At 43.3% G+C, this 22,879-nt stretch overlaps 2 protein-coding genes across 3 annotated transcripts in view; one reads left to right on the forward strand and one right to left on the reverse strand.

Moving 5' to 3' along the window:
* Atg7 (Autophagy-related 7) overlaps positions 1-22,879 on the reverse strand; it is an 87,891-nt gene that overhangs the window by 59,015 nt on the left and 5,997 nt on the right. Inside the window, exon 1 of one of the 2 annotated variants that reach the window (XM_071686527.1) lies at positions 3,920-3,938. The exons of the other annotated variant lie outside the window; for it this stretch is intronic. The gene's annotated coding sequence lies outside the window, so the exon portion shown is untranslated. Of the gene's footprint in view, positions 1-3,919; positions 3,939-22,879 lie in introns of those variants that run through there. 2 annotated transcript variants of the gene reach the window in all.
* Positions 880-21,469, forward strand: l(2)41Ab (lethal (2) 41Ab). Its single transcript, XM_071686549.1, has 18 exons — positions 880-1,993; positions 4,000-4,136; positions 4,477-4,563; positions 4,990-5,122; positions 5,607-5,764; positions 6,098-6,245; positions 6,812-6,945; positions 7,304-7,365; positions 11,228-11,372; positions 12,049-12,231; positions 13,116-13,258; positions 14,136-14,238; positions 14,494-14,668; positions 15,277-15,485; positions 17,229-17,444; positions 17,822-18,016; positions 19,093-19,251; positions 20,653-21,469. Exons 1-18 carry the CDS (start codon positions 1,735-1,737, stop codon positions 20,887-20,889), a joined length of 2,883 nt encoding a protein of 960 aa, XP_071542650.1. The 5' UTR covers positions 880-1,734; the 3' UTR covers positions 20,890-21,469.

Consider the following 22,879-nt stretch of genomic DNA (forward strand, 5'->3'; position numbering starts at 1 on the left):
AATATTTATGGTGAAGATGCTGACATAAAACCTTTATTCCAACTCATAATTAATTTTCTGCATTAAGACAAAAACAAAATATATTTCTATACCAGTGAATAATCATCATATTTTTAACTCAAAGTTATTAGGTCCTTCAACATTGCTTATTCTTTCTATGAAGGGTATTGTAATATGTATTAATAACAACGATGATAATGATAATAATGAAATAATAATAATCATAATAATTCTACCAGAAAAGGAAATCCCATAACTGGGCGAATGTCGCTGGACACACACCAGGAAACGCCCGATGAGTAACGTCACTTGATTGGTCGATGGATGCGGTCGCTTGATTGGGTAAAAATCTTTTCATGATGCAATATTTTGCAGATTTTTCTATCATTTACTGCTGAATTTGTTCATACACATCAACATTAATATTTTTATCTGAGGGTTTCTACAAATCACGCAATCTTTACAATGGACTTCACCATAATCATAAAATTTCATTTTTTTTTTTTACCAAATTAACCTCCAAGAATCTTATAATACAATGTTTTGCAAATAATACATATATTCATGTTTTTTTCTCTCATGGAACTTCACTGTCAGCCGATTCTATACCATTGATTTTTGTTTCGCAAAGAAATTACCCTTAGCTATATAAACTCCACCATAAATACTCATAAGCAAACCTGAGATACGTTAGTGCTAAATGAAATATGGTAAAATGGCATTTCTTTTGGACAGTCGTCCTGTTCTCTCCCTCACCCTGCGCCTTTTCATTCTGATACAAAACCATTCGACTTCTCAGACTAGCTAATGTCTGACTGACTTCACCATGACAACGGGGACGCTACCTGTGTGTGTCGTTGCCACGACAACCTAAGACGCTCCCTGCTTGACGTGCACGTGAAGCGTAGGTTGATCATTGCTTCCCCTGTCGTTTCTCTAGAAAATTTGTGAAAGATGTGGCTCATTAAATGATCGGCAAGGAACAAATTATCATAGTTGTAAATGAGGTATGAAAGTGCCATTAGCTCGGCGATATGTTAAATCGCGTTGGCTGAGTTCGAAAGATCCATGGGTCCTTTACATGAGGTAGTGAGGAGGGACTGACTCTGTCACCTATCCTTAGAAAGATAACTTACAGAAGGACTGGAAGTCTTGGTTTCTGACATGTGTATGGGATGGAGATGGAGCTAATTCTTCTCCAACGGCAGCACAGTTATCAAGTAAATCAGCAAGTACATAACCTAGCCTGAGTACCTCCAGGCTGGTGCTAATCACGGCCATAATGATAGTTTGATAGACCGAGGATGGAAGGATGCCAGGTGAGGCTCCGGCTAGTCAACAGTGGACAGTGACAAGTGAGACTCTTGCTAGTCAACAGTGAATAGTGACAGGTGAGGCCCTGGCTAGTCAACAGTAGACAGTGACAAGTGAGGCTCTGGCTAGTCAACAGCGAATAGTGACAGGTGAGGCTCTGGCTAGTCAACTGTGGACGATGACAAGTGAAGCCCTGGCTAGTCAACTGTGGACAGTGACAAGTAAGGCTCTGGCTAGTCAACAGTGAATAGTGACAGGTGAGGCTCTGGCTAGTCAACTGTGGACGGTGACAAGTGAGGCCCTGGCTAGTCAACAGTGATTAACCGTAGACGGTGTGAAAGGTGAGGCTCTAGCCAGTCAACAGTGGACGGTGACCGGTGAGGTAGGCTACGTACACTTCAGGTGTTGTGTGAGTGAGCCATGAGTGAGCGAGAGGCAGACGGTGGCCAGGTGGGTGGTGACCAGCCGCACTCACAGGATGATGTACGAGATGATCAAGGCGAAGATGAGCAGAGAGATAGAGGCGGCGAGGAAGGGGAAGCAGAGCAGACAGAGGATGAAGGAAGCGGTGACGAGGAAGAAGCGGCTGTGGGTGGTGATGGCGAGGAACGGCAGGTGGAGCAGTCCTCACTGCCGCCACCCTCACCGCGGCTGACGTCCTCACCACAAGACACTTCAGGTTGGTCCTCGACATAGCATAATGGTAAATAAGGGAAGAGAATCTACGTACATAAGTAGTATCATCTTTTTTTTTTCCTAATTATAAACCATCGCATAACGAAGAGAAAATGATCACCTAAAAGCCTCTTGGGATCAAGATGCCCTCAGACAGCGTTGGGTACGGTCGTAGGCGCCCAGGCATGGGGGTGGGGAAGCGGTAACTCGCCTCCAAAAGTCGGGTACTCCGAGCCGTTCGGGCAAAGTGATGCCAAAGATTCAGGCTAAATCTAAATCAAGATCACATTTGACCGACTAATCGATCCGAAGTGAAGCAAAAACGCTGATCGTTAGCGAACCTTACGTGACGCGGACAATCGAGGCTTAAGGGCTGCTCATATACTAGCCTTCCTGCTATTAGTTAACTGAATGCGCGATATGTGATATTCGCTCCGCGCTCTGGCTTTCAGTTTTCTTCCCGCACGGTATTTATGGACACAGTGGTCTTCACCTCTCCAAAGGCCTACAACCAAGGGAGTGGGGGGGGGGGGGGGAGACAGCGGGAGGCCTATTCCCCTTGGAACACTTTTTGACATTCAGGATGAACATCGAATTTGTCGCATAATACGCTTATGCATAAATGAAATAGTTATCATCCAAATTCAAATACTTTCTTTTGTAACTTAAAATCAGGCAGATATCTGCTACCCTCCTCCACCCAAAAAAAAAAGGGGGGAGGGGGGAGCTTACGCTTATTGATACTATGTTAAGACAGCCGTTGATCTGCGTCCCATGTCTTCACATCCGTAAGGCTGTCGGAATAAAACGATCCTCGAGAAAAAAACCCGTGATAGTCTACTGTAACGACGGAAAATCCAAAATCTACATTTTTTTTTTTCTAGAAACTGTTGCTTGATGTTTCACTATATCGTACAGTAGAATACCAGCAGACGTTACGTAGACCGGAGGGTGAGTCCCGGCTAGAACTTTCTGGTGGCAGAAACGTTTAGCGTCCATGTGATGTTTGTATGAGGTGAGCAGGATATACCAAACTAACCCTGGGAGTTGATCAAGGTTATGTCGTCTATAGATTTTAGATATAGTCTCCAAACGGCGCTACCGGCAGGGAAGGCCTGTCAGTATGGGTTGTGATCATAATGCATTTGAGCGAGGTCAAAATTTTGATTTCGAAAATGATCTTGATACCCCCCACGCCAAACTGTCTCAGGGGAAAAGAAAATCAGATGTAATCTCCTAGACGTGAAATAAATCCTGATGTGTCGATAAAGTATCATATTACAAGAAAATCAGTCCAGTTGAGCCATGCAAAATTATATAACTGTGCAGGGGAGGTTGGGGCTTGTGGAGCACACATTGTGCTGTCTTACGAAAGTTGTTAATGCATACGTACACACTGTGGTAGACGTATTTAGAAATGCGGAACGAAACATGAAACCGATTGGTCAAACATACTAAGGTTACAACTGCAAATGTTTATTTTGGACTGAGTACCACACACGAAAATTTATCGTGTAGATACGGAAAAAAAAATGAGCTTGTTCAGTCATGCACCTGACCTTGTCACGAAGGTATGTATATGATGCAGTAACATTAAGTGCATATCTTATTTGTAATAAAGACCATTAAGTGGACTGCGTGAAACGACAATAAACTGTACACTTTAGACACATGAGGGGTATCTGTGGATTGTGCCTTAAAATTAAAGAAATTTTAATCAGAAAAGTGAAATTTGGTTATCACTATTTGTTATCACATTAATGAAGTATATAATGCTATTTCAACATGAAAATCTGTAAGTCTTCAACAAAAAAACGCCTCATGGTATATATATATATATATATATATATATATATATATATATATATATATATATATATATATATATATATAACTAGAGAGTAAGCTTTTATGGATCTAACGAACATACCTGCACAGTCCACGCCTAGGACAAGACTCCTGTGTGCTTCGTGAGCGCAGCGTTCGCTGACGCATTACTGTCTGCTACAGGTGGCGCAGAGCCGTCGTGGGAGGCGGTGCTCAAGACTCTGGGTCCCGACCATCCGCTCCTGCGACGCTTTCAGGAGGCCAAGCGTAAGCAGCTTCTCGAAGAAAAGAGCCAACTCCAGCTCAGACTCAGACAGCTGGTAAGGAACCGATGCTTTGTTCCCAATATGGTAAACAAGGCACACAAGCCGAGAGTAAATACTTACTGTTATGTTATCCTGTGATAGCGGCCTCTAAGCTTGTTTTTCAATATTCTTATAGAAACAATACTAGTATTATGTTACATGATTATGACAATCAAAATATGTAAACTAAGTCATTCATCACGGACATCTTGATTAAAACATGTAAAAGGTATTATATATACATAAATATGCTGTATGAAGCATGTTCAGCCTAGTTCACTAGCCTTTCACAATGCAACATCCCATCGTGCATGAAAAAAAGACGTCAACCAAATTCTGAAAATTCTATTTACAGCGGCAGCAGACTGAGGACCTGAAGCGAGAGAACATTTCCCTGGGGGCTCAGTTGTTCGACGTGCAGCAGGCGGTCACCAGGGCTCAGGTCAGTGCCTAAACTAACATGCAGGTATCTGGCAAGTGCTATTAAAAAGATTCGCCAGCAGACATTGTTGTACATACGCAGATTCACCCATATACAATCTTACACTTTCATGTTCTTGATTCACTTAGATACACACCTACACAAACTCTCTGAACATTCATGGTTACAGTTTTAGTATGTTTTTCCGAGTACGAGCACTCGTGTACAGTGCTGCATATATACATATTGACGCATTTACATATAACGCATGTATATACAAACTACACACAGCTTTACATACGCCGACAGTTATACACTGGTGGAACTGTACTGTAAACAAGGCGGCATTTACACACTCTATTGGAGCTAAACATTCTGGTGTAAACTGTTCCGTGGATTGGAGGTGTGCGGTGGGCAGAGGCACTAACCGTAAGGTCGTAAGGGCAGGTAAACCTGGACAAGGCGAAATCGGAAAGGCGACGAGTGCGGGAGGCTCGGGAAGCGGCCCAGGAGACACTCCTGCAGGCGAGAGAGGAGGAACGAACGGTGGTGGACGCCCTCAGCCTCGCTAGAAAGCACGGTAAGTGGCCAGGTGTTGTGAACAGCTGTGTGAGTTGCCAGGTGCTGTGACTGGTTAATATAACGAATGGCCAGACTTACTAAGTGTGGTGAGTGGACAGTAATAAAGCTAACTTTAAGGAAAATAGAACAAGAAATATGTAGTGAAAGATGAGGTAAGAAAGTATGAAACAATGAGAAAAAAAGGTACTGGATGAAAGGTGAGGAAGTGAGCCACCATTAACATGCGAATATGGGTCTGGGAGGTTCTGAGTGAACTGAGCAGCGGAAGAATGGTGGTGGATATTGAATCCTTTGTCCCCTATGGCCTCCAGTTTCTCCTATTGTCATTTCAATGGTATTTCTTCTCCCTTATGGCTTCATGTACACCCTATATCCTAAGGGATCTTTTTTTTTCTTATTTTCCACCCCATGTCTCCGTACGTATTTCCTTTCTCCCAATTATTTTTTTTTCTTTTTCTTACGATCTCTCCTGTTCCCGGCAGAGGCGGACCTGCAGCGGGAAGTGGAGCGGCTTGGGTCACGGGTGGCGGCCGTCAAGGCGGCACGAGCTCAAAGCGATGGTGACGTGACCACCCTAACCCGCGCCCTTCACAACACTGCTTGGGATAGAGCTAACCTAGAGAAGGACAAAATGGTGCAGGTGCGTTGTGCATTGTATTCAAACACGTGTCCAATACGTTTCACTCATAAATCAGTTCCATTCACTCATACATCTATACCCATCACTCATACACAAGTCAGTCAGTCATTCACGGATCACCGTAGCCTACACTCGTACATAGATCATTCATACCGTTCACTTGTTTGTATACAGGTCATCCATACCCTCCAGTAATAAAGTGTTTCATGATAATATAATCGGGAAAAAAATGGGTCCCAAATAATTTGGGCGAACTTAAAGCCATACATGTTTTATGAAGCACAGAGTTAACCAGGTAGTATACTGTGTTGGTACACAGTTCCTATAATACAGGATATGTATGTGGAGCGACTCACGGCCGCCTTAGAGCGCGAGTCATCCACCATGACCGCCCTCAACTCGGCCATCGTGGAGGAGCAGGAACGGACCGAAGCACTGCATGACCGAGCTAGGCTACAGCAGGAGGAGCTGACGCAGCTTGGTATGACCATTATACCACAATGATTATCATATACTCCACTACTATAACGATTGAATCATTTCATTAGGCAGAGTTGCCGGATAAGGTTAGTTTTTTTTTCTCGTCCTTACTCATGTTACATCTATTCATAATCTAAATAATGTATTTTAATTCTCCTTTCGTTTCCTCACATGCGTGCAGTGAATACTGGTATTGGCTCAGATTCTTTTGAGTTCTTGATACCTTATTCACTGGCTACTCTTTTCTCTATGCTCCGTGATTATTCTGTAGTTACGACGTTAATATATTATGCATTCTATTAACATTCAGTGTCACGTAAGTGTTTAATGGCAATACTAATATCACAAATGTTCAAACATGAATTATGTTTGCAAGCGTTGCACCTAGATTTCGTAAATCCTCAAACAAAGGTAAAACACTTACAGGTATATGGTGGGAGGAAGAATTCCCAGGTGCTGGAACTATCATGTTTTAAGCTTTGTTTGAGGTGATATTAGCTGAGAGCGTTGCTATTCCCATGTTTCCATTTGTGTGTGTAACTATACGCTTATTGGACTGACGGGCAGAGAGTGAAGGGGCAGGAGTCCGACGGGCGTGGGAGGCCAATGTGGTGACGTTACAGCGACGGTGTCAGGAGCAGAGCCAAGCCCGCCAGCACCTACAGCAACTCCTGACGCAGCAGGCTGAGCTCCGTGCCCAAGTAAGATTGTTGCACTGAGAAAACTCTCAACATTTATGTCGATAAGAATATTAGAACTGTTTAACGTTTTCTACCTTAAACCCTCACGTTCTTATCATAATGCTCGTGTGCGGTATATTTAGTTAACCGAGTGCTATTATTAACCCTATTACAGTTAAACTGGAATATAAATCTTTTAGCAAACACAAGAATATAACCAGATACATTTTGAATATTAGTAAACACATTTCTATTATCAGAAGACTCAAAAGCTTATATGAATGACCAACGAGAGAATCTATCAACATCTCTCTCATGGCGTTCTGGACACAACCTTTCACCCAGCCTGGCTTTAACTAATACACATTGGTGCCCGCAGCTCTACAACACACGGAAGGCGGTGAAGGAGGAGCAGCTGAAGCATGAGCAACATTCATCCAGGCAAGTCTTCTACCTTATCACTCTCATCCGCGTGCAGGTAGAGATACAAGGGAGAAGAAGAAAGCTGGATTAATAGGGAAAGGTGGAGCATTAAAACAAAGGAAGGAGAAATGGCATGAAGGAAAGAGAGGAGATGGAATAAAGAAGAGACGAGTAAAACGAAAGAAGAGAAAGAGGAGAGGATCTATATTATCTCCCAGAGTAATTAATATGTTTGGTTCATGAAATCCCTGTTGATGTGTGAAACAACTTGACATAACGTTAAGTTGCATTTGACTATTCTTAATATTCACTACAAGAAGATGATGGGAGAGTTAAGAAACAGTTAGTACATCCATCCCTTCCTTGCTGTGATTTCCACCTTAACACTTTTAACCAGAAAAATCACCTCATATTCATCTGCTAACCGCTATTGTGAACGTTAGAGACTTCCTAATAGCTGCTTATTAAGCTTTTGTTGCAAGCACCACCTGATACACTTAATATCTATCCTTACCGTTGTATAGTGGAATAGTACAAACTACAAACTGATTTTTTTTTTCTCCACGTCAATACTCCTTGTGCAGTCATCATTTCATCATGCATGACATATCACTATGCCTTTTTTCATCTCATTATTTTTTGTCTATATGTTTCTATCCACTTTTAAAAGCTCTTGGTTTAGTTACTCTCTTTGTATCGTATGACTACCATATGTGCGTATTGGGCTTTCTAGTGAGTAGCAATCTCACTGAAATGAAATGAAAATAATGTAACCTGTCCTGAATGTAGGAGTCTTTTTTTTTTTCCCCTAGAGACTCCTGTCAATGACAAAAGTTCACATCTAAACCTGGCCTTAATTGATATATAAAGAGGGTAATGAAAGGAAAAAAGGACAAGGGAACGTATTTACGAGTTTTGCAGGAAGCTAAAAACCTGTCTTTAAGGTGTCTGATCATAATCATTAGGAAAGGTGACAGGATAATGGTTTCCGAAGCTTCGAGGAGTAGGACAAAAGTTATGAAAACGGCCCACCCTTGAGTTGCCAACGACTGCACAATAATCATGTAACACAGCACCTTACTGAGTATAGCGTCTACTACCTAGTGATGGGAACACACAAGCAGCCAACTCTCGGCAGCAAAATAAACAAAGTAATGCCTACAGAAAAGGGAAAGTGAACCAACAATGCGGTTCAGTACAAGTGGGTCAAGTTTGGAGGTTATCCTGGGAGAGTTGATAAGTCGGACTGCTTTCGACTCCACTCTGTCAAGTAAGGATGCAGAGCTAGAACTACCCTAGATGTGGGAACAGTACTCCGTACAAGGACGAATCAATCCTGTGAAATATATATATATATATATATATATATATATATATATATATATATATATATATATATATATTTTTTTTTTTTTTTTTTTTTTTTTTTTTTTTTATACTTTGTCGCTGTCTCCCGCGTTTGCGAGGTAGCGCGAGGAAACAGACGAAAGAAATGGCCCAACCCCCATACACACGTACATACACACGTCCACACACGCAAATATACATACCTACACAGCTTTCCATGGTTTACCCCAGACGCTTCACATGCCTTGATTCAATCCACTGACAGCACGTCAACCCCTGTATACCACATCGCTCCAATTCACTCTATTCCTTGCCCTCCTTTCACCCTCCTGCATGTTCAGGCCCCGATCACACAAAATCTTTTTCACTCCATCTTTCCACCTCCAATTTGGTCTCCCTCTTCTCCTCGTTCCCTCCACCTCCGACACATATATCCTCTTGGTCAATCTTTCCTCACTCATTCTCTCCATGTGCCCAAACCATTTCAAAACACCCTCTTCTGCTCTCTCAACCACGCTCTTTTTATTTCCACACATCTCTCTTACCCTTACGTTACTTACTCGATCAAACCACCTCACACCACACATTGTCCTCAAACATCTCATTTCCAGCACATCCATCCTCCTGCGCACAACTCTATCCATAGCCCACGCCTCGCAACCATACAACATTGTTGGAACCACTATTCCTTCAAACATACCCATTTTTGCTTTCCGAGATAATGTTCTCGACTTCCACACATTTTTCAAGGCTCCCAAAATTTTCGCCCCCTCCCCCACCCTATGATCCACTTCCGCTTCCATGGTTCCATCCGCTGACAGATCCACTCCCAGATATCTAAAACACTTCACTTCCTCCAGTTTTTCTCCATTCAAACTCACCTCCCAATTGACTTGACCCTCAACCCTACTGTACCTAATAACCTTGCTCTTATTCACATTTACTCTTAACTTTCTTCTTTCACACACTTTACCAAACTCAGTCACCAGCTTCTGCAGTTTCTCACATGAATCAGCCACCAGCGCTGTATCATCAGCGAACAACAACTGACTCACTTCCCAAGCTCTCTCATCCCCAACAGACTTCATACTTGCCCCTCTTTCCAGGACTCTTGCATTTACCTCCCTAACAACCCCATCCATAAACAAATTAAACAACCATGGAGACATCACACACCCCTGCCGCAAACCTACATTCACTGAGAACCAATCACTTTCCTCTCTTCCTACACGTACACATGCCTTACATCCTCGATAAAAACTTTTCACTGCTTCTAACAACTTGCCTCCCACACCATATATTCTTAATACCTTCCACAGAGCATCTCTATCAACTCTATCATATGCCTTCTCCAGATCCATAAATGCTACATACAAATCCATTTGCTTTTCTAAGTATTTCTCACATACATTCTTCAAAGCAAACACCTGATCCACACATCCTCTACCACTTCTGAAACCGCACTGCTCTTCCCCAATCTGATGCTCTGTACATGCCTTCACCCTCTCAATCAATACCCTCCCATATAGTTTACCAGGAATACTCAACAAACTTATACCTCTGTAATTTGAGCACTCACTCTTATCCCCTTTGCCTTTGTACAATGGCACTATGCACGCATTCCGCCAATCCTCAGGCACCTCACCATGAGTCATACATACATTAAATAACCTTACCAACCAGTCAACAATACAGTCACCCCCTTTTTTAATAAATTCCACTGCAATACCATCCAAACCTGCTGCCTTGCCGGCTTTCATCTTCCGCAAAGCTTTTACTACCTCTTCTCTGTTTACCAAATCATTTTCCCTAACCCTCTCACTTTGCACACCACCACGACCAAAACACCCTATATCTGCCACTCTGTCATCAGACACATTCAACAAACCTTCAAAATACTCATTCCATCTCCTTCTCACATCACCACTACTTGTTATCACCTCCCCATTTACGCCCTTCACTGAAGTTCCCATTTGCTCCCTTGTCTTACGCACCCTATTTACCTCCTTCCAGAACATCTTTTTATTCTCCCTAAAATTTACTGATAGTCTCTCACCCCAACTCTCATTTGCCCTTTTTTTCACCTCTTGCACCTTTCTCTTGACCTCCTGTCTCTTTCTTTTATACTTCTCCCACTCAATTGCATTTTTTCCCTGCAAAAATCGTCCAATATATATTACTTTACTTTGTCTCCCGCGTTAGCGAGGTAGCGCAAGGAAACAGAGACGAAAGAATGGCCCAACCCATCCACATACACATGTATATACATACACGTCCACACACGCAAATATATATATATATATATATATATATATATATATATATATATATATATATATATATATATATATATATATAGCGTCACCGCATAATAATTGGACCAGTCTACAAAATGTCGTCTGGAATCCAGTTAATATACTATCAGATTTCGAAATACTTATTCAAAGGCAGACCCAACCCATAGCAATAAACTCTTTGTTTCACCATGTGTGGTTGTAGTCAGCAACCACGAAAAGGATCTGTTTCCCTTCAGGTTGTTAACACTGGAGCGTGACGTCACGAAACAAAGGGAACGTCTGGCAGGGACGCGCGAGGAGACCCAACAGCTGGCGGAAAGGCACGAGGATCTCATTGCTGTCGTGGACAAGCTGGAAATTCGCTGTCAGGCAAAGCAGAAGGTAAGGTTAGCACCAGGCTAAATATTAAGTAAGGCTAGCACCAGACCAATCATAAGGTCAGCACCAGATCAAACATAAGGTAAGGTCAATACCAGACCAATCATAAGGTAAGGTCAGCACCAGGCAAAACATAAGGTAAGGTCAGCACCAGACCAATCATAAGGTAAGGTCAGCACCAGGCAAAACATGAGGTAAGGCCAGCACTATACTAAAGATAAGGCTAGCACCACATCATGTAAAAGGCAAGGTCAGTACCAGAGCAAACACAGGGTAAGCCCAGCACCAGACCAAACATAAGGCAAGGTCAGCACCAGGCAAAATCAAGGGTAAGGCCAGCATCAGACCAAACAAGGTAAGGTCAGCATCACACCAAATGAAGGTAAGCACCAGACTAAACATAAGGTAAGATTAGCACCACACCAAATAAAGGGCAAGGTCTGCACCATACCAAACATAAGGTCAGCACCAGACCAAACACAATATAAGGTCAACTTCTGACCAAGCATAAGGAAAGGTCAGCATCATATGGAAGGTAGGATTCCCATGAAAACAAACAGATCAGTTGGTATGTCTAGTATGTGGTAAAAGAGAAGAGCAGAAAACAGTATGTAAAAATATCAGAAAGATATTTTGAACTTCTGTCTCCAGAGTTAAAAGCTCTTCATGTCTGTTGTAGGAGGCGAAGGAGATGACGCAGGCGTTGGAACGTCTATACGGGCGTTTACAAACGGCCACGGAACGCAACCGCCGGCTGGAGGACCTCGCCGTGGACAAGCTGAGCGAGCACACAGCCGCTTCCCGGGCGGCTCAGAAACTGCGGAAGCGCGTCAACGAGACCAGGGCGGAGTGCCGCAAGCTGGTGAGTGCGGTCCCTGCTTCCGCCGATACTGCCTTACGCTTGTTTTAATCGGTTATTCATAGTGGCATTCTGTCACATTCACACGGTTATCTTTTCTTATACAATATTTAGAAACTTCCTATTCACGTCATCACGCTGCGTGGTACCCAGTGTCTCGGGATCAAGAAACCATGGAACTGTGAAATATATCTCGGTGGCCTCTATGTACACACAATCTGGTTGTCATACCCACTCGATACTGAAGGCATACCTCTCATGATAAGGCCAAACAAGGAAAACGATATCATTCATCCGATTGGAACTGGCATATAACAATTGTTACACACCTTAGCATCACCCTGTGTAGACAAGCGTCGAAACCGTAGCCTACTATCAAATGCTAAGTTCTACTGTTCATGCATTCATGCTAACTCTACTGTTTTCAACAGCGCTTCCTCATATAGAGAGCGGATTTAGTATATACGATCTCATAGCTCAATTCTTTGCACAATGTACTAAAGTGAACACCGTTTTCAAGACGATTATTGTTACTTTCCACTTTACTGGGGAGAAAATCCGCATATACGCTCAACACAATGAAGTTAGCATCAGTATTCCATCATGCGGACCTCTCGCACACAACACTAAGTCCTCTCAATCACCATGCCATTCACGTACCGTCAGCTCCTCTCCCTTGCATGATTACTCGCATTCTCATGACATTCATCAAAGCATGTTTCACGTGGGGCTCCTGAAAGAATTTAGAGATGCGGCAAGTTACGTATTGCATGAAAAAAAAAAAAAAGTGTAGGACTTCTCATGAATCTGACAACTTCATACTGTAGCTCACAAGCTACCATCAATATCAGATGTGTGTTACGTTGTCGTGACCTGTGTTGGTGCAGGAGGACCAGATGGTGGAACGGGAGCGGTGTGCAGCAGACGCCGCCCTCAAAGCCTCCGACTGTCGAGCAGCCGTCATGACGCAAGCAGCCTCCAGGGACTCTCTTGCCACCCTCCTCGACCAGCTGCTCGCCGACGTAGCCAGGTAAGTCTTCAGGTGTATGTCGACGTGGCCTCGTACGTCACCAGATGTTAGTGAAACTAAACTCACTAGTTTAGAGTCATCTAAAATATTAAGAGTTTTGTGTTTAACTGTATTACGGACGTAGTACTGTATCTGAAAGTTGTACACAAAACTGGGTCATTGAATTGTAAGTTAATATTATTATTCTATTACAAATTTTACCACTCTTGAAAAAACAAAACAATTGGTGTTATTAAGGAAAATATCGGTAGCAGAAAATAAAATAATTTTCTCGATTACAAAGGCAAGCGAGCTTATTTTCCGTATAGTCCTTTTTGTTCTTATTTGAAATTCCTGACCTTCGTTTGCCAAGCTTCCTCCAGAGTAGCAGACACAAGTGATAAACAATGAACCATACTTACCCATTCGTTTTGTATACAAGGCTTTCGAAAAACTGGATTACATGAAAAATCTATAGAATGAAAAAAATGATATTGCCATGTATATGTAAAAATGGTAGCCTGTATTTTGAGAGTTCGTAAAAATAATGAACTTTTCTTAGGTGTTAAACATACGTTGTCGCTTCATAACTGTAAGTGTGAAGTTGACTTTGTATATCTTTAAAATATTCTCCGCTTTATCATATGACCTCCCGTGGAAAGTAATTCTACGGACATGATTAATTCCTTAAGAAGTGGATCATAAAGAACCGATTTTTTCATTATCTTCACAAGATTTGCCTTTTCAGGAGTAGGTGTTCGTCCGTTTTTATCAACCTTCATTTTCATAGTGTTGTCCTAAACCTTCATCCATCCTTACTCTCTCCTCCGCGAGAGAATTTCATGAAAGAGAATTAGAAAGCATCTGAACATGTAGACGATTTGTTCTTGTGCGCCAGGTACGAGCGCGACCTGAGGAAGGGACAGGAGAAGATCAGCGCCAACCAATGCGCTGTGGACCGACTCAACAAGGAGTTGGCCAAGGCCGTGCTGATCGCCGGGGTAAGTTTACAGTATTATCTTGGTAGACAGATATAAACTATATAAACTATCTTTAGAATGTATAGAATGAGTTGTACCTCAACCCATTTATGATAACATGTCATGCGCCTCACAAAAAGGGTCATACGAGTCATAAAACTCCACCTCATGATCACCGTGCCTATTCCCAAGAAGAGCGTTAAAAAAAAAAAATCTGTCGTTCATTTACAGCTACTGTATAACCATTGTATAACAATGGTTCGATTGCCATTTCAGGGGAGTGAGGTTCCTCCCGTAGAGCGGGAGGAGCGCCGTTTGAGACTACTGCTCCAGGACCAAGAAACAGAGAAGAGGGCGCTGGAGGAGGAGGCCCTCACCGTGCAGCGCCACTTGCTGGATGCCAGGAAGGCCAGGGACGATCTCGTGCAGAAAACAACAAGGCTACAGCAAGGTGCGTCGCTCGCATTCCTCCACCTACTGTTGTTATCTGAGGGAACCAACCGTTTGTGTGTCCCGCGGTATCACTGTAGTTGGTTAACTTTGCCCAGGAATATCTGTGGCGTGCAGTTGCCTGAATCTGATCATATCCCATAACTACAGAATCAGGGTATTGATAAATATCAACAAACACTGCTGCCTTGTTCACATATTTGTTGTATCAGTAAGAGCCCAAAGTACCTAACTCTCTTGCCAGCCAACGACCAGATGGCTGAGTCGTTTATTTAAGTAGTTCTTACTGCAGTGGTGAGCCACTGTGCAGCTTTAATTCATGGCATGTTTCCGGACGTAATGGCTACATACATATGAAGTAATTATACTGATAATACGGTGTAGCTTTCTATTCATTTATGACTTCTTCCTCAGTCTTGACATGGTTTCCCGTTATCTGTAACTTTTGTTTCTTTTGATTTTGATATGCATCCATTTTTCTTCGCCTAAGCAGATGTCACCGTTTCATTGCATTTAGTGCCTCCAAGACCCTGCTATTTTGTGATGGGAAAAAAAACTGCTGCAATGTCTCTTAAACATGGACCTGTTTCCCTGATGTCATATGACCAGAGTTGAGCGTGATGCGGGGACGTCAGACGCGGCTGGAGAGCGAGGTGGAGCGTAAGCGAGGAGCCCTGAAGGAGACTCAGCGACGGCAAGAGCGGCTGCACGGGGCCGTGGCCACGCTCGACGCCCGGATCCACCAAGAGAAGCAGCAGAGGGAAGCAACGTCGCGCGAGTCGGATGCCTCCCAGACCAACCTCATGGCCACCCTACAGGTGCTCTTTCCATGTTCTCTCCACATGGGTGTGTGTGCCCGTCATCAACAGTGGCCTAACAGAGTATACATGTATGTGCATATCAGTAGGAACGACATGTCGGAAAGTATGCAAACAAAAAAGTGATAGAGTTGCCATGGAATCAGAAATTGCATTCTGAGTACATCCCTGCAATATCTTCTCCAGTCTTCGATTCATGGAAGTCACATGTTCGTGAGTGCCAGTCCACTGTATAGCTATACTACCTATGAACGCCACAGAACACCTGAACATTAAATGCAACCATTCTTTACATCCCCGTGCTGCAATCTTATAAACACATGAACAAGTCATTGACGCATACAACTTTTCTTGTCCTCTGCCATCTATATGTACATACATCCTTTCCTGATAAGAAAAAAATCTAATAATAAAGATAGACTGTCATGATCGCACGCTCATTTAGGCACACTGGTGCTACAATCAAGAAGCAGGTGGAAGGTAAAGATATATGGCTAAATTTTAAAAGCACTTTTATTTCTAAGGCCACCCATCCCATCCTTTGGTTTGTTTACAACTGACGTTACATCTGCTTGCAGTTTTCATCCTGTGTTTTGGTCGTCTTTTTTTTTTCTTCTAAGAATGACCAAATTTCATGTATACAATATCCTAGCTCATTCAGAGCTATTCACGATGAATATTTCCGTTTGATAACAGTGTACATGTAACGTCTCTTTATGGTACGTTTTTCGTCTATGATAAGATAACTTTACATAACATAATCCCTTGAGTGTGTTTATAGCTCCTCATCGAGTGAGACGAATGATCTCACCCTCAGTTCGTGCAGTATTTCCTCTTAACTCTCCTGGTTAACACCATGAATACAAAGGTATCGCCGGAGCATTATGGTTTAGCTATATGACCAAGGTGGGTGAACACAATAAAATTAACGTCTTACCCAACTGTGTGCGATAAACAGTCTGACATGATTCAGAATAGAGCCTGTGATCGATGCATATATATATATATATATATATATATATATATATATATATATATATATATATATATATATATATATATATATTCCTATGAGTCCGCGGGGAAAAATGAAACACAAGTATGTTTATTTTTCCCCGTGGACTCGTAGGAATGTCTTGATCACTCACAAAATTGTGATCCTTTCCAATATATATATATATATATATATATATATATATATATATATATATATATATATATATATATATATATATATATATAAACTATTTTTGGTTCGTAATTCAAGATTTAAGATTTCATCACACATCTTACAACACACACACACACACACACATCCACCTACACTACATGGGTCGCCCCGTGTTAGTAAAGATATCCCCAGTACACACACCCAGCCTGTAGTGGCGCCCCGAGGACGGGCTGTCATTGACAATAGCCCGTGCCATGCTTAGTCCCGAGGAATCTTTACGTAAACACGCACGACTTGATCATGACAGCGTTTTACCTGGTCACGTTATTTTCTGGCACTTCCTTCATCTCGTCATCATACATCCAATATAAATGTATCAGGTCTTAGGAAGCGAGGTCATCGTGAGCGAATGCAGAGAGCATCGAAAATGATGATAAATCTGCTTCAACAAGGAAGCTCCACCATGCTACCTCGTGGATCCTGACCCTATGTATGAGAGGTCCAAGCTAGCGGATCCCCAGATGACGCTTTTTTTCCCCCCAGCATACTGAAAGTATTCCTTGCTTCCTCAGGAACTAGAACAAGAGGTGGGGAAGAAAGGGAGCGAGATAGAGCTACTGAGAAAGAAGAAGGAGCAGATGGAGGAGGACTTGCTGCAAGCGACGAAGGAGCGAGGTGAGTGGGAAAGGAACCTGGTGCAGCTGAGGGACGCTAAGGACGCACTCAAGAAGGAAACCGGAGCCGAGGGCGATCTTCACGCCATGAGGACGGAGATCAACCGTATGCAGGTGACGTAAACCCACTCAGGCTATATTGAGCAGGGAGTATTGTTGCGGTGTTTTGTAAGGAGTTCTCTGTCCATCGTGTCGGAACTTAACTGTGGCAGTCATCGCCGAATTCTTTGTTTTAGGAATGGCCTTCTTCTTACTTTTGCACATCTTACTTCATACAGTGACTGGTACAGTTAAGCATTTTACCCGAAGACCTTTTCCCTCATGAACTTAACTAGTTTATGGCAGTCTGTTGCTGTCAGTTTGGCACCTTTCGCCATTGTGAATGTATGTGGAAAATACCATATCAAAGGAAATGAGATTTACATTTTTTTTACCAAGATTACTGAAAGGGAGGATCTAATAACACGGTGCATGCATTGCTTGTTGTGTAGGCTCGCTGGCGCGCCCTGGAAACAACTCAGAAGGAGTTATCTGGTCAGTTGGAGCAAAGTGTGAGTGTGGAGGGTGCCCTCAAGACCCGGACACGGGCCACCGTTGAGAAGCTGCGCCGCGACCCTAACTCCTCCAGGGCCACCAGACTCATGCATGAAGATATCCTCAAGAGGAAGATCACCAAGAACAAGAAAGTGAGTCTTGCTATGTTTCACTGGGATCTACAGAAATCGGACTTGTCCTACATAATACCAAAATCATCTAAGTACCTGTTGTAAAGAAAACCGATCCTCTTAAGAGCCATCATACTGTGTAGGATAACTTGGAAACACAGATGATGGTAAGTGCAATGGAATATTACCTAAAACTGCATCACTAGCCTATCAGAATATTCTTCGACAAAACGCATGAGTTTACGTCAATGTTTGTTTGCCCTGAAAAACCCAACCTTAACGCTATCTGCTGGTGTTCCGGTTATAAACTGAGTCATACTATATATTTTTTTCTAATTTAGTAACAGGAGATTCGGCATTTAAAGAACTATAATCATGTCAGCTATAATCGCAAAGGACAGTGTGGAGCCACACATCCTAAAGTAGCAGTCAAGAGACCATCACACTTAAGAGACCGTCAGGTCAAGACAACAGACAAGTTACATTGAAGTATCTTGTGAAAAACGGAATGATAACATTGCCTGCAATTACGAGGAATGATAAATCTATACTCTACACAGACCTACTGTTATTTCTATGTATCGCTGTACCGCGGTAATGGAAGCATTGTTTATCAAGGCTCGTGATATGATACCAGGCCTTCCCTTCACTGCATTGAAAGAGTTTTAGATATGTTGTGGTGAGGGGGAAGGGCATGGACGGACAGGGGTACTGATAGCACCTTGAATGGAATCATTCGATAACAGTTTAAAGTGTATCAGTACGTAATGTGCTTCTTCGGTGCTGCTTCGAAGTCAACATCGCTCATTATTCTTTTTGTGATGCTTTTAGTGCTTGTAGTTCATGGGGTAAAGATTCATGAGCTGTAACACGTGTATATATGGTGTGGAGGTAATCTCCAAGTCTGTGCAATTATATGTTACAAAGATTACTTGTATATGGACCCTGAATTTTCTCAAATTTGACGTGTCAGAGAGTGCACCCAAAATGTCTTTTTTCTCTATTTCTTATTAGAACGTGTTGCAGACCAAATAAGTCTGGCGTATTGTGTCAGGAATGTTCAGTTAAGAAGGGTAATTCAGGTCTAACACATGCAGAGGCTTGGGGAGGTGCAGGAGGCCACGGAGGCAGCGAAAAGGGAGCGCACTCGCCTTGAGGAGGAGGCACACCGCAAGGAGAGAGTATACGCCCAGAATGTTCGTCTTCTGCAGGAGGCAGCAACCCACCTGGAGGAGAAACTGGTCAAGAAACAGGAGGTGGGTCTGCCTCTCTCTCTTCCTCTCCTCCCCACAAAAATATAAATGTTTTATACAGACACGTGTGGCGGAATGGAAATCTACATTCGAGTTTCTAGTGTATGGAGATGGTTGTAGTGGTGGTGAGTGATGGTTGTGAGTCACGGTGGTGTTGAGCTGTGATGGTGGTGAGTCACGGTGGTGTTGAGCTGTGATGGTGGTGAGTCACGGTGGTGTTGAGCTGTGATGGTGGTGAGTCACGGTGGTGTTGAGCTGTGATGGTGGTGAGTCACGGTGGTGTTGAGCTGTGATGGTGGTGAGTCACGGTGGTGTTGAGCTGTGACGGTGGTGAGTCACGGTGGTGTTGAGCTGTGATGGTGGTGAGTCACGGTGGTGTTGAGCTGTGATGGTGGTGAGTCATGTCGGTCAGTGGCAGTAGCGAAACATAGTGGGGAGTGGCAGTAGTGGTTGTTATAATAAGTGGTGGTGGTGGTACTAAGTACGTAGTAGGGTGATGGTTGTGATGACGTGGTAAATGACAGCGAGTGACGTAGAGTGAAGATCCGTAGTGATAGTGAGTAATGGATTGACTGCGAGTGGCAGAAAGACGTTGTGGGTTACGATTCGGTATACGGATAACGAGTAGTGGTAGGTGGTGATGGGAGTGGTGGTGCGTCATGCTAATTGCTGGTGAGAAGTGGTGACTGCTGATGAGTGGTGTGACGTGGACGGAATTGATGATTAAGTGATGATTAAGAGTTGAACAATGGGAGTGGTTTATTGTAGTGAATGATGATGAGTGGTGGTGTGGTAAGCCAACTGTGGCGGTAGGTGGCTGGAGGTGTTGGCTGGCTGTTACCTCCTTGCCGCTCCTTAAACCATCTTAAGGACCTCTCCGCCTCTCTCTCTCTCTCTCTCTCTCTCTCTCTCTCTCTCTCTCTCTCTCTCTCTCTCTCTCTCTCTCTCATACACAAACACTAGCCTCACTGAAGTAATGACCCCTGGCCAGTACCTACTCGCATCATCTGAGTTTCCTGACCTGTGTCACACACGCTCACACTATCCTGGCCTGTGTTGCACACCCTCACACCATCCTGGCCTGCGTTACACTGTGTCACACTACTTGGCTTGTGTCACACCCTCACACTATCCTGGCCTTCGTCACACACACCCTCATACTACGTGGCTTGTGTCACACCCCCACACTATCCTGGCCTGCGTCACGCATCCTTATACTACCTGGTTTGTGTCACACCCTCACACTCTCCTGGCCTGCGTCACATACTCTCACACTATCCTGACCTGCAAACAGCCTCACACGACCTGGCTTGTGTCACACAGCCTCACACTATCATGTCCTGGTCTGCTTCAGACATACCTCACAGTTGACCCCTCATCACAAGCCCTGGTCTTCTGCTTCAGGAGCAGCTACGCCTACAGGAGTGCCGGGCCAGGCTACGGCACCTGACAGCGCTGCGGGACGGACGCTACAAGACCTTGGCGGCCGCGGGAGAGGAAGCCCAATATGCCCTGAAGGCGAGGCTGGTGACACGCGCCCATGCCTACACCGGCGTCGTGACGCAGCTTGAGGCCGGCTACCCACAGATGGAACTGAAGCTCAGGAACATCAAGATCCTCCTCCATAACTTCCTCGAGTGAGGAAAGATGGCTTATGTCAACACTGCTAGAATAACACAAGAAACGGAGACCATAGGTGTGTTTACCCCTGACGGCGGGGACGGGTACCACTGGAGCTCTATAATGTAACTGAACACGTAGACGAGTCGGTGGCCAGCCCCACACACACACACACACTGGTCTGCTGTCACAGACACGATAAACCAGGAGGGAAGAACGTAGAAAAGCTAACAAACAGACAACTGAACAGCCATGTAAGATGGTTAGCAAAAATAGCGAAGGGAGAAGAAAAAAAAAAGAGCAAACACATTAAGAAACACAGACAAATCATATCGGCTGCACCTCTGGTGACCAAATGACATCTAAATATCGGTCATGTAGAATGTGGTGTCACAGACTATAAACACTAGACTTTATTGACTTTACTTCAGGTGCTTCCTGTAAGGTGAATCATGATGAGCCAACTATGGATTAAGATTACGTTTATCGAGCGGTAGCAGTAGACTATGTGGCAGCATCTCCCCAGTCACTCGAACTTCACGCACAACTCAAAAACATTTGTAAAATCTTGTATTGTTCAGTTTTGGATATAATAAAGAAGTTTTCGAAGGGGATCTTTGTACTATACATTCACATTCTAATCTTTAATAAATATACTATTAACACTACTGAAATTCGGGTTACAAAAAATGCACATTTATCTTCAGTTTAAGACTATATAACTTTAAACATTTGCAGTTGTAACAGCACATAAAGAGGTAAGTCTAAAACGTTACAAACAAGGGAAGGATGGGTAAGGAAGGCTTAAAATAACACTTTCTATCGACATCAAGTCGCAGACGTTATAATTTGAGGTACACAACCTGCTGAAATACTAAGACTGTATTTACTGATCAGGTCTCATTGTACAGAGCAGCAACGCGTCCCCGGGACACAAGGACCCTTCCTGACAGCAGTGCACCGCCCACGTCAACTAAAGATGTTGGCCAGCGGAGGGATCGAACATATAACTATAGAGTCCCTTCATGTCAAGTGTCTTGACCAAATTAAAACTTCTTTTTTCCTATGTATAAGAGACCTAGAATAAGGCCATTGGCTCAGTCTTTGAAGTCTACTCTTTTCTTGTACTGGTTAACAGGAAGTTAACCTTTTATATATATCTTGTCAATGTGGATGACCAACGATGGGATATGAAAACTAGCATTGGCGACTTTGAACATGTTGGTCAAGTGCTTCAAGCTTCGCAGGTCGATTAGACGGCACGGCATAAAGAAAGAGAACGCGGGAAAAACCTAGGCTTTATCATCGGATTTATAGTGAAATTACCAACTTGCACATTGAGTTTTGTAATTGTGGGGCCCCACGTCTTGTGCCTATCAACTGTCAGGCCACGTCAACCATCAGACTAATTTAGCAGATAATCCTCTCTAAAGAAAACGGTGCATAATATTGCTAAGGCAAGGAAAAGCCTGTGGGTAATCCCTTGTTGAACTCACTTGCACGCCATACTAATAAAGTTCAGTGTCATACAGTAGTGTATGACTCAAACACCTCGGACTTTTCAGATCAACTTCCGCACATGCGTACCTCAACAGCAAAAACCCGCAGTCCAAGGTCAGGAACATAACAGAATATAATAATCCTCTGCCATATCAAGCAAGATGTTATATTGTTCTGCCAATATGTTCCCCAGTGAAAGATGTTAAGGGTTTAATGAATTTCTCTACTCTTTAATATGACATTTTTAAAGTGTGTGATTATTAAGTTTTCTGGGGACGTATATAAAGCATACACAACATGCATTTACCTAAAGAACCTATAGTCTTATAGTTATATATCCAACCAGTGCCAATGATGGATTTCCAAGAGAGAGTACTTACAATAACAAGAAATCGCGGGTACCAGGCATGACCAGGCGAATATCTAAATACCCAACCACCCACCCACCAACACACACACACACACACACACACATTGTCCTCGATATACAGTCACTTGTGTTCGTCGGCCT

This window comes from Panulirus ornatus, chromosome 42 (genome assembly GCF_036320965.1).
Source record: "Panulirus ornatus isolate Po-2019 chromosome 42, ASM3632096v1, whole genome shotgun sequence".
Classification (NCBI taxonomy): domain Eukaryota; kingdom Metazoa; phylum Arthropoda; class Malacostraca; order Decapoda; family Palinuridae; genus Panulirus; species Panulirus ornatus.